The sequence below is a fragment of the Diospyros lotus genome, chromosome 7 (assembly GCF_014633365.1).
Source record: "Diospyros lotus cultivar Yz01 chromosome 7, ASM1463336v1, whole genome shotgun sequence".
NCBI lineage: Eukaryota > Viridiplantae > Streptophyta > Magnoliopsida > Ericales > Ebenaceae > Diospyros > Diospyros lotus.
Genome location: NC_068344.1, coordinates 22828670 through 22841208, shown reverse-complemented (window position 1 = coordinate 22841208; position 12539 = coordinate 22828670). Strand labels below are relative to the sequence as shown.

The 12539-nt window shown below is 32.7% G+C and overlaps 1 protein-coding gene across 1 annotated transcript; it reads left to right on the top strand.

Moving 5' to 3' along the window:
* The first annotated feature begins 4083 nt into the window (after positions 1 to 4083).
* On the top strand, positions 4084 to 11299 carry LOC127806163 (serine carboxypeptidase-like 27). The gene is made up of 9 exons (XM_052343256.1): positions 4084 to 5309; positions 5415 to 5510; positions 5699 to 5791; positions 5886 to 5971; positions 6081 to 6341; positions 7085 to 7212; positions 7298 to 7393; positions 10609 to 10714; positions 10845 to 11299. Exons 1-9 carry the CDS (start codon positions 4946 to 4948, stop codon positions 10983 to 10985), a joined length of 1371 nt encoding a protein of 456 aa, XP_052199216.1. The 5' UTR covers positions 4084 to 4945; the 3' UTR covers positions 10986 to 11299.
* The last annotated feature ends 1240 nt before the right edge of the window (positions 11300 to 12539 follow it).

Here is a 12539-nt window from a genome sequence, read left to right as displayed (position 1 = left end):
TTTGATTTTCCAATTTGTTTGGCCAAAATATCCACTACCCTTCCCCATATCTATCAAGTCTCAATCACTCCTCTTAGCTGTTGTGGACCCTCACGCTTCACCAAGAATAAGACACCTTTGAAAAGTCTAATAGAAAATCCATATTTATCTAGAAATAAATATAATTTATCACCCACCCCCATGTGATAGTCAAAGGCATAAGTTCACTGTCTATGCCAGTTCAAACGGTGTGCTTTGATCAATTATGTTGAATTTGTTAATGTTCAAGACTTTTAGTTTTATGTAATATGGGGTGTGAGTCCAAGTTGGGAATATTGATAATATTATTCTTAATAAAAATATTTAAGAAGATTAAAATATATCTGAGAATTAACGTATCGAATCGAATTATCCAAAATGAGAGGCAATGAATCGACATCTATTCTCTTTGTATTCCTTTTGTTAGAAAATAAAAAAAAAGTAAAAATATAAGACATTTTAATTATAGAGGAGTCTCGTTTTTCAAAATAATATTTGCTTTATTTTAAATGTTCACCAACTTTATAAAAAGGGGTGAAAATAGCTAAAAATCCTATAAAAGAGAAGGAAGTTCAATAATTGATCACGAATTTAAAGACCTTTTCACATCGCTTTAAAGTTTGGGTTGAATGGAGCTTTATAAGCTCTTTGAGAAATTAAATTTTTTCTCTTCAAATTATAAAAGGCTTATAAGCTTTTTCGATAGTTGGTTTTGAAAGTTAATACCTTATAATTTATTTTTAATGGCTTATTAAGATATCTCAAAATAAGTTAGTATTGATAAAGTAAATACCCCATTTACCCTAATTAAGATAAGCTCTTTATCTCTAATTATTTTCATGATTTATTAACAAATAAGTTTTAGAACTTATAAATTCCTATAATTTAAGCTAGGTCACATGCTCTTAATCATGGAATGGAAAGATACAGACAAATGTGTGCCATTAATACAATGTGACTTAGTGCCCATTTGTCATTTTTTGTAAAATTTATGTCTTTATAATAATAGGGGTAAAGGGATAAGACACGAAATGAGATGCTTTCTTTTTATTTTAAGGGGGGATGTAATAATAATGGAATGAAATAAGAGGGGAAGGTACATGACATCTTCTGTCCCTTCTTATACCACCAATATTTGTTTTTAGGGGAAGAAAATTTCAATAATTTTATTTTTTACTATGCTTTCAATTTTTGTATTTTTTTTATTTTTAAAGTAAAGGGTATAATTGTAACTTTATTTATTTTTATCATTTCATCGACTTTTATATATTCTCTATTTAAACAAAGTAAACTTATATTATGCTAATTTATATTCCATTCTTCTTAAAAATGAAAGAATAACATATTTTATATCACTCTTTATATCCCATTCCATTATGTTAGGTTTGAATTTGTTCTCTACCTCACCCTCTTCCAAATTAGAGGGTACGTAAGAGAAAGTGTTATATATATTGTCAAATATATTCTTAAATAAATTATTTTTTTTAATAAATATCTATGTCTTTTTCATCAATATTCTTCATCGTCGTTATTGTTGCAATCACTATCATTGCTTGTCGTCATCGTCATTATTGTTGTCATCGTCATTATTACAAATTATATATAAAAATTTATTAATTAAAATCATAATAATGTTATATTTGTTACAAAGTATAATTAATTATTTTTTCATTATAATTACCCTTTAATGAATTTTTATTTATATAAATAAAAATGGCATATCCTTTTCGATCATTTTATAACTTTGAACAACTTATAAGTTTTTCTTTTAATAAAAGTTTAACTTTTGAACTAATAACTTAAAGTATATTTTATTCAAATATTTATTAGTATTCATACCCCTTTTTAATACGTACATATACTCAAACTTGTCAAATTATACACTTATATCTTTGCTACTGTTAAATAATGAATATTCGTCGAACACATATATTAATTTAATTTAAATTTAAATTTAAATAAACATTTATTTATTTCATAATTAAAAAAAATAGGGATAGTACTGCTATTTATTTAAGGTTAAAATTGTTGTTAAATATTAATTTTTAACTTAACTACTAAATTAAATCTCAATTGCATGCATGCTACCAAGGAATTAATTAAATTAAATAGGCGAGCACCTAACCAGTAGTCACTTAAGTCTAATTTTATTATAAGCATAATAATAATAATGCATCATCAATACTATGCTAATTAACTATAAACTCTATTAATGATTAGATTGATGTTAATCTGAAACAATTTTTAATATTTAAAATTATTAGATATTATAATAATTAATTTAAAATTTGAAAGAAACGAAACGACTTCCATAAAAAGTGGTAATATATCCCATAAAAATGGCACAGCAGGTAAGACGAACGTAGTTGGTGGGGTGGTGGATATATATATCATATAATATATCCCTTGAACTTGCAATTGCATGCAGAGACCACCAAACAAAACAAAGATGCTCTCAATTGGCAATGCTGCTGATTGCTTGCTGGAGTTACTGATGAATTAAGCCAATGAGGTTACATTCAGTCTCTCCTCTCTAACCTAATTAACCTTCTCTTCATCATCATCTCCTCCTCTTTCTATCATTTGTTTGTGTTTGTCATTTTCTTCTTCTTTTCTTAAATTTATTATTGTGATTCAGAGGAATAATGATAGATTTGAAGACCATTTAGGCCGGAGAAGTAGACTAGACTAGTGTGGATGAGGATGACACCAACAGTCAAGCCGACCCAATTTGACAATTTATTTTAATAGTCCAAGGATCAATCGCAGAGAAAGGTTAGGTATACATGTATTATGCATAACATACTCGAGTTAGGGCAGCGGGTGTGTGGGTCTCGCTCCCATGGCCTCACACTTCTCCTTCTCTTTCAATTTGTCGAGCAAATGTTATGTTACCCGTCGCAAACAACATAATAAAATTATTACGTATAAATATCATGAATATATATATGTATGTTTATTCATGTATACATGTGTGTGTGAATATTTCATATTTGTAGGTAAGTATGTATATGTTTGTGTGTGTATGTGTATGTATACATATTGTCTATACATGTAAAGATAGTTAATTTGACCAAAGAAAAAAAATTAATTTGTTAGTTTTATTGTAAATTGATAAATGATTTATAAATTTTGAATTAGTAAGTTATTTTGTATTTATATAGGAGGAGAATATAAAATATTTATGTAATCTAATGTGATTTTAAAATGGATAATATTTATTAAAATAATTTTTAATTATTAATTTCTTAGAGAAATAGCATGTTAACTAAATATACCACATTCTTCAATTAATGTTTTCTCTAATATTTGTTTAGTACTTAAATTTATTGTGATATTTCAACAACTCTTTTGATGATTATTTTTAGATTATTCAATTAAATTTTTAAGATGTGAATAACACTCATTAGTTCACATGTAAGGAAATGTCGAAAGTCAAAACGATGTCATTTCAGCATTTTTAAAATGTTTCTTGTCTCGAAATGCTAAAAAAATACGTTTTTGGGCTATTTCTATAAATTAAAAAATATTTTAAAATTATTTATAATATTTAAAAATATTAAAATTATATTTATGTTTTATGATTATGTCAGTAACAGAAGCAATTTTGTTTTCGTCGTATCAACGATTATCTAAGAGATAAAAGTAATTTATATTATATTTGATTAAATAAATAATGATATTTATGATTATCTAAGAGATAAAAGTAATTTATATTATATTTGATTAAATAAATAATGATATTTATGTTTATGTTTGATTGAATTATGATGAATATTATTTACATATATTATTTATTTGATATTTATTATGAAAGGGTTATTGAAAAGGAAGGTCTTATATAAAAAAAGAAATATGTGGAGCCCGCCAGAGTATATAAGGAGAAACAACTCCCAAATAATGAACACTCCAATTATTACATAAAATATAAAATAGAAAATATAATAATAGTCAGACTAAACCATTAAAATAAGCACAGATTCTGGGTGATTAGAGAATGATGATGATGGAGCTTCTGTCATGTCATCATTCCCCCTCCTATTATTAGAAGAAATAATACTCAAATAAATTTCATGTCAGTATTCAGACTCCCCGCTCACCACCTCCCTCAGATTCAATCAAAAGCTTTCAACCTTTCTGTCTTTTGCTTACGATTCTTTTATGGGTTGCTCTTCAACTGCATTCGCTCCAAAGTTTGGAAAATTTGTTTTCTTTTTAACGTATTTCGCGGCGCAGACGTAATCGATGGCGCTGGAAGCAAAGCCCATGTGCTCTACCTGTTCGGTCAAATGCCTGGCAGAAGCATTGCCCATAAACTTGATCCCCACATCTCGTGTGAAAGCAAAAGCGCAAGAGACAAGCAAATGGGATTCGAGTTTACAATTCATACACACCTCGTGACGGTGGAACTTATTGCTGGGGAAAGTTTCTTAGTTGATATAGTCAATGCCTCTCTCTCTCTTTTTGTCTTCTCTAATAGATTTCTTTTTTGGCCTGATCTGATCATTTAATTAGGAGTTCTACATTAGTTCCTTGGAAAGCCAGAATTATTTTGAGATTTGTCTTTCAAAGTATAGACACATTTGCTGTTTCTTGCTGAAACTTGGGTCATTTTCTACCTCTTCCTCCTTGGCTGCCGTCATTTGGGTTTATTTGGGCGATTTTTTCTAGGGAGCTCAGATAAATGGTATAGGCCTACATATTGGAATTTGTGTTTCTGGCTGTTGCTTGTTTTTGCTCTTCTAGTGCGTGATTGATTGGTTGGCGTCTGCCACTTGGATGTCAACCGTTGTCTCACTTGAAGACTTTCATGCGCTAGTTTCTTCTTTTGTTCCTTTATAGACAAAATTCCTTGCAAACCAAGAAATATTTTGGGATCGTTGTTCCTGAATCCTGTTTCTTTTCATTCTTGTGTACTGATTCGTTAATGGGCAACTCTTTGCTGTCTGTCCTTTGCTTGTCATTCCTTTTCTGGGGTACTTGTTATGCTTCGACGCCTGGTGAGCAACAGAGAGATAGGATCACAAAATTGCCTGGGCAGCCAGCCAATGTTGGCTTCGCTCAGTACTCCGGTTATGTGACAGTAAACCAGCAAGCTGGGAGGGCTTTGTTTTACTGGTTGGTTGAGGCTCCAGCAAGTCGTGGAGCTGACTCTAGGCCACTCGTCTTATGGCTTAATGGAGGACCTGGTTGTTCTTCTATAGCATATGGCGCTGCTGAAGAGCTTGGTCCATTCCGGATACGTCCTGATGGAAAGAATCTTTACCTAAATCCCTATGCTTGGAATAATTGTATGTAAAAGCTAACGAGACACTTCTCTTTCTTCATTTTTATCACTATCTCCTTTAATCTACATCATGGGTGTTTCTCATTTCAATTTCTTAATTTTTTGACAGTGGCAAACTTGCTTTTCCTTGAATCACCAGCTGGTGTTGGTTTTTCTTATTCAAATACATCATCAGATCTATACACTGCAGGTGACCAGAAAACAGGTAATGCCATGGTTTTGTAGATCTGTATCTGCTTGACTTTTGGAGTAGTTTTGTGCAGGTTCCCTGAACAAACCCCCCCCCCCCCCCCCCCCCCCCCGGCGGCCCGCCTCCAACGTACACACGCACGAACTTCATGAAATTCCAACTTATTAAGATGATTTTGTTGTCTGGTGGTTATGGTTTTGTAGCTGAAGATGCTTACTCATTTCTAATCCACTGGTTTGAAAGGTTTCCGCAATACAAGTATAGAGATTTCTATGTAGCTGGAGAAAGCTACGCAGGTCATTTACCTATACTGTTTTTTTGCTATTAATCAGTTTTATTGTGGGTTCCATATGATCTTGAGCAATCTTACCTATTGTTTCTATGCTTCAGGTCATTATGTTCCCCAGTTGTCTCAACTCATCTACCGAAGAAACGAAGGAGTCAAGAATCCTGCTATTAATTTCAAAGGTTTCATGGTATGAGCCATGGCAATTTTGATATTGTTGTGCTGCAATTTTAATGTCAATGAACTCTATTTTAATTTCCATTTCTTTGTGCTTTTTTTTTTTTTTTTCTTTCTTTTAGGTGGGGAATGCTGTTACTGATGATTACCATGATTATATTGGCACATTTGAGTACTGGTGGACCCATGGTTTAATCTCTGATCCTACCTATAAAACTCTTCAAGTAGTCTGCGACTCTGGATCGTCTCAGCATCCATCAAGTGATTGCATAAAGGCTCTGAGTGTTGCAGATATGGAGATGGGAAACATTGACCAATATAGCATTTTCACCCGCCCTTGCAATAATACTTCATCCTTGAGACGTAACTTAAGAGGTCATTATGTAAGTGACTTCAAAGCTACCCAAGCCATTAGGATCTTTTAAAGAGATGGTGTAATACTCAACCAAATTAACCAATACCTTTATCTACAAAATCTGCTTGGCAGAAATTTTCAACCTTCTCAACCTACCCACTACAACATTCTGATTCGCCTTTATTTTAGCCTCTAATGTTTGGGTAATTGAAATATTCGTTATTCCTGTCTAAGCTGTAACTGTCCAGGTCAAAGCATGCCCTTTTCTCCTACACAGTCTCTTAACAGTAAATGGGATTAGGCCTTGCCTGATATGCAACTATTCTTTCTTTCTTCTCGTTTATTTGTCTTCCTTTGCTTTTGACTGCATGGCACCTGCTTGACCAGTCATGTTCCCCTGGTAGAGCCACTGAACTTACTGAAGGTTCATACTGGAGTTGTTAACCTCTTTTTCTATAAGAAAGGGAAAGATCTATTTTCCGTGAATTTCCTGTGATGCCTATGATTTGCTTAAATAAATGTTTCCAAATTGTCATTGTAGTTTTTTTAAGAAGACAATTAGAAGGGAGACTTGCCAAGTTTATGGTGCTTGTGAAACTGTCCTCAGATCTAACCTTGTGCTTTATGTTCTTTTGATTGCTTGCCCATTTTTTCTGTACCTTTTTCTTTCTGGGATTTTAAACATCCATCTGCATGGTTTGTTCTTGACAAATTGTTAAAAGGGTCTTTTCCTTTTTAGTTTAAACTAATTCGGGTTGCTTGGCAATATAGCCATGGATGTCAAGAGCGTATGACCCATGCACAGAGAGATATGCGCAATTGTACTTCAATCTGCTAGAAGTTCAGAAAGCACTTCATGCCAATGTGACGAGCATTAACTATCCATGGAAAACATGCAGGTGTGCTTTGCACATTGGAGTTTGGTTAAAACTCTTGCTTTGTCAGGTAGTTACTGATTATTTCTTTATTCTATTTCTTTTCCAGTGACATTGTCGGAAACTACTGGGGAGATTCTCCATTGTCCATGCTTCCTATTTATCGAGAACTAATAGCAGCTGGTCTTAGAATTTGGGTATTCAGGTAAACCCTCTGGTATTTCTTCCCCACCCCCTTCCATCATAAAGTTTACCATACCTCATTAAGTTATAAAGCAGTTTCTTGTATTGTCTCTTCAAGTTTTTATATGCATCAATGCAGAAAGCAAATTTTGTTATAGTAATAATTATTTGGCTGCTTCAAGCAAAAAAATAAAATAAAATACCCTAAGCCAATTATTTGGCTGCAAAAGCTAGTTTTGTTAAATCACATTGCTATGTAGTTCATGAACTAAGTTAATTTGTATGATATTATACCTCACGCAACCAGTAACCAGAAATAGAAAATGCAGGAAACTAGTCTTCTTTCTATTGTTTTGAGGCCAAGAGTGGCAGAAAACTTAGAACATGAATTTTTTATCAAACACAAACAGGTAGGAAGCACAAAGAACTGAAGGACTGAACATGGCATGTTTATTACTTTGAGATATTCCTCAAATAGGCAGAATACACAGCAGCAAAATCAGCTTCACATCTCCACTAAAAACATGAACAACTGTATTACTAAAACTGAGGAACCACATGCCTAAAACCATGACCAACATATATTTGACTCAATGAACAATATGACTCTTTTGCAGACACAAAAAATAAAATACTCAAGTAAATTATACAACTAAGGACAATAACTTAGACTCACAAATTCAAATTTCTGCGTTACTATTAATATGCTCCCCTTCAATGTAGAATTTTACTGCACCCAACATATATCTAAGATAGAAAAATTTCTCCAAAGGAAGTTGTTTTGCGAGCAGGTTTGCTACTTACTAATCGGTATTGCAATATGCCATCCAAAGCCTTCCTCGTCTACCGGCTTTGTTACAAAGTGATGTTGAGTCTCTCTGTGTCTTGTGCTGCTGTAGTACAACAGGTTCTTTGTAATTGTATTGTGGACTAATTATCACAGTAAACATTTGTTGTTTCCACCTTCATGTAATATTTTTCTCAACCAGGTTGCTTGACGAGCTGCTAAAATCAAAGCCATATATTCATTCAGTTTCTGAGGATATGGTAGATGGTGCTTTTTAGAGCACCAGGAGATACCACCTGATTCCATAGAGAAGACATAGCCTGTAGTGCTCCTATAATCATCAATTGAACCTGCCCAATCACATTCAGAAAAACCATAGAACATAAAGTTACCAGTTTTAGAGTACCAAATGCCATGAGGGCTTGTTCCTTTTAAGGTATATCTCAAAATTCTCCTTGCGGCACCATAATGAAACTTGCTAGGACTTTGTATAAGTCGCGACAGGAGACTAACAACTTGCAAAATGTCAAGCCGGTTGTTTGTGACATACAAAAAGCTTCCAATTAAACTTCCATACATACTGACATCAACCTTTTCCTGTCCATTATTCAAATTGAAGATATATTAGTGTTCATTGGAGTCTTCACGGATTGCAGTCTTTCAACTTGAACCTCTCAAGAAGAACGCTAACAATACCACCAGCAACATACCAATCCTTTATCTTAACATGTGAAGTTGGCTAATAAATTCTTGCTTGTCAGTCTGAATTTGTCGAGAAGATTATTTATATATTTCTATTGAGAAACAAAAGTTCCTTCCTCTGTTTGCATCACTTCTGGTCCAAGAAAAACTCATCAATCTCAAACTTATGAATCACAAGACTTCATTCAGAAAATCAGCATTATTACTAGTATAAATGAGATCATCTACATAAAAACATACGATAAGTGCCTCACCAGCTTGTGTTTTGTTATATAGAGTAAGCTTACTTACTCTTCTTTGAAACTCATTATTGCTGAAGTAAGAATTTATCCTGTCATACCAGGCTTAAGCCGAACTTGCTTCAAAGCATAAAGTGCTTTCTTCAATCAATGTGCCTTTGTTTTCTGCCCTGTAACTTCATAACGTGTTGGTTGTTGCACATATAACTCTTCATAAAAAACACCATTTATAAAAGCTGACTTTACATCAAATTGGTAGACACTTCATTTATTCTGAGCAGCTACAGCAAAAACAGCTCGGATAATGTCAAATCTAGAAACTAGAGCAAAAGTTCATTGAAATCAATTCCTTCTAATTGTATGTACTCTCTTGCAAGCAGTTTTTTCCTTGTACTTCTAGACTGAGCTATCTGATCCATATTAGATTTTATAAATCCATTTTTTTTCCATAACTTTTTTGCCATACCCATATGGTTGATTCATAAACGATGAAAGTATCTGCTATTGTTGAGTGAAACAGTGGATGTTGGTCCACAAACATTAGGTTGTATCAACTTAGCAATACTTGTTTTCCTGTCCTTTCCTTCAGGAAAAGTATCGTGATGTTCTTTCACTGCCATACAACTCTTAAATATATCTTCAACAGGCTTAATTAATTATGGGCGATCTGTCTAGACAAGAAGCCATATCTATATGTCCAGAATAACAGATCACTTTTAGACTTATCCTAGTACACAAGAGAAGTCAACTCTTTAAACATAATTGAGTACATGTCCAGCCAAAATTGTCCTACACTCAACAAGTTACAATCTGAGGAACATAAAAGTTACTGTCCACAAAACTCATTCAAGAAGATTTTAGCTTCACTGTACCTTTCCCTTAAACATCCTGAACAACACCATTTTCCATTTTTACTTGGCTTGTCATAGATTCATCGAAGTTGATGAAAAACCTATGTTGCCTGTTATGTGGTTACTACAACACTATCTACAAACCAAACATTTGAAGCACATCTTTAGCAGAAAAGCATGCAAGACATAGGCTCTTCTCTTCTCTCAATTTTAATTTTCATTTGTTGTTTGAGCACTGATTATTATCACCAAAGTGATTTCAACCTCTTCCTCCTTGACCACCATAAATTGGTTTTTTTGACCACTGTCTTTGTCAAATCCTCATTTGCTTGACTCACTAAATTTGCTTCCTTTTTCTCTATCCAACAGCTATAGCTTCTTGTAAAATGCATTCTCAATTGAGTTTCCATCATACGTCTTCCTCCAATTTCATTAGAATAGAGAAAGCTAAAAAGTTTATCTATTGTCAATTCAGTTAAATTTTTGGATTCTTTTATAGCAGCCAACAAATGATCATACTTATGTGACCTCCTAAAGAATTTTCTCAACCATCTTTTGGTCAGAAACATCCTGCAAACCCTTATATGCAGTTTTTGTTCAATTTCTCAGAAGATATGAGGTCTAATTTGCTTTTACCATTCTCAATTTCTTTGTTCAGTGGAGACACTGATGCAGTGGTTCCTGTGACTGCAACGCGATACTCCATCAATGCCTTGAAGCTTCCAACAATTATCAACTGGTACCCTTGGTATGACAATGGAAAGGTGAGTTTGAACTTTGAAAAGGCTTGTTTTAGAAAATGCATGAATTTTTACCTCTAGGTTTCTTCTCCTCAGATACAAGGTCATTATCAGTTGCATCCAATGTTCCTTACTCTTGTTGTTTTTTCGACAGGTCGGTGGCTGGAGCCAAGTATACAAAGGGCTGACATTTGTAACAGTAACTGGAGCTGGTCACGAGGTTCCTCTTCACCGCCCTCGACAAGCTTTTATTCTTTTCAGGTCATTTCTAGAGAATAAGCCCATGCCAAGCTGAAGCTACTTGATTTATTAAGAAAACCAAGGAGAATCTTGATTTGTTGAGGCTGTCAAAGAACTGAATAAGAGGATTCTTCCCATGCTGCCTCTCCATTCTTTCTATCTATACAGGGCAGGGCACCTTCCCAGTTTTAGATTGCCATTGATGACTGTTCAGATATCTCAGAGAAGAATAAAATTGCAGGAAAGATTTGAAGGATTGTGGATAAAACTGATTGTTAAGTTTCCTTTTTGATTCATAAAATATGGAAAATGTAAGTATACATTGTATTTTCTTCAGGTTTTAGCTATTAAATTTGGGATTGTTGAAAATTTTCAGGTGCTAATGTTTTCATGGTTATTGGTGCAATTTCTTTTAGAGATGTTAAAGTGCAATATTTTGTCTGATAGAAAAATAAATCAGGATAGGTTTAAAAAATCTAATTCAACTACAATTTTGAGTTGTTGTTCATAAATATGTCACCCTTAGTTTAGTTATTAATAATGGACCACACTAGTAATATGTTAGATTATGTAACCCTATTACTATGGTTGTGTCTCACGTGTATTAGAGTTACTCAACAATATATGTAGAGTCCTCACAGCATGCGACTAGTTATTTTGGTTTGAGAGTCTTTCAATTCGATAACCTAAGTAATTGAAATGTGAGTGAGTGACTAGTTATTTAGAGTCAGGATCATTAAGAGTGTAATATCCTAGTATTTTGAGAATAATAATAATTATTTTTTTTATATTTAAAATATTTTTTGACATTCATTGGAGATTATAATTGAAAAAACTAAAGGGTTTAGAATTAATGGGCTAAGTTAAAAAGGAAAGGCTAAGTAAATGGATTTCGAGTTAGTGGACTAAGTTGAGAAAGAAAAGAGTAAGTAAATGGGCTTAGAATTAATGGGTTAAGTTAAAAAAGGAAAGACTAAGTAAATGGGCTTAGAGTTAGTAAGCTAAGAAAGTAGACTTAAAATTAATGAACTAAATGAAAAAATATCTATTCAAAAGAAGATTTAGTGGAAAATAATTAAGATGACAAAATAATTAAAGATAGTGGCTGAAATAATTGAGAAATGTGGGAGACAAAGTAGGATGTGAACAAATAATTAAAGATTATGAGTGAGATTTAATGAAAAATAATTAAGAAATGTGACAAAATAATTAAAGATAATGGGTAAAATAATTGAGAAATGTGGGAGACAAAGTAGGGTGTGGATAAATAATCAAAGATAATAGGTGAAATAATTGAGAAATGTGGGAGACAAAGTAGGGTGTGGACAAATAATTAAAAATTAGGGTGAAATTTAGTGAAAAAATAAATAAGAAAATCGATAAAATAATTAAAGATAGTAGGTCACTACAACTATGCTAAGCTTAATTCAACCTTCTATAAATAGAGAAAACTTGAAAGCTTGGAGGACTTAAATTAGAAAGAGAAATGTTGTAAGAAAGAAAGATTTGATAGTAGAGAAAGAAAGAAATAAGAAAAAAAAAAATATTAGAGGAAAAATACTAAAAATTTCTAGAAAAAAAATTTATAGGCTAGGTTTAGTAGTTCGTG

Bases quoted from the DNA above. Each gene is read 5' to 3' on its own strand.
- LOC127806163 (XM_052343256.1), top strand. From the start codon at position 4,946: ATGGGCAACTCTTTGCTGTCTGTCCTTTGCTTGTCATTCCTTTTCTGG. The intron at 5,511-5,698 runs GTAATGCCATGG...ATGGTTTTGTAG, and splicing joins TGCAGGTGACCAGAAAACAG to CTGAAGATGCTTACTCATTT. The intron at 10,715-10,844 runs GTGAGTTTGAAC...TTTTTTCGACAG, and splicing joins CTTGGTATGACAATGGAAAG to GTCGGTGGCTGGAGCCAAGT.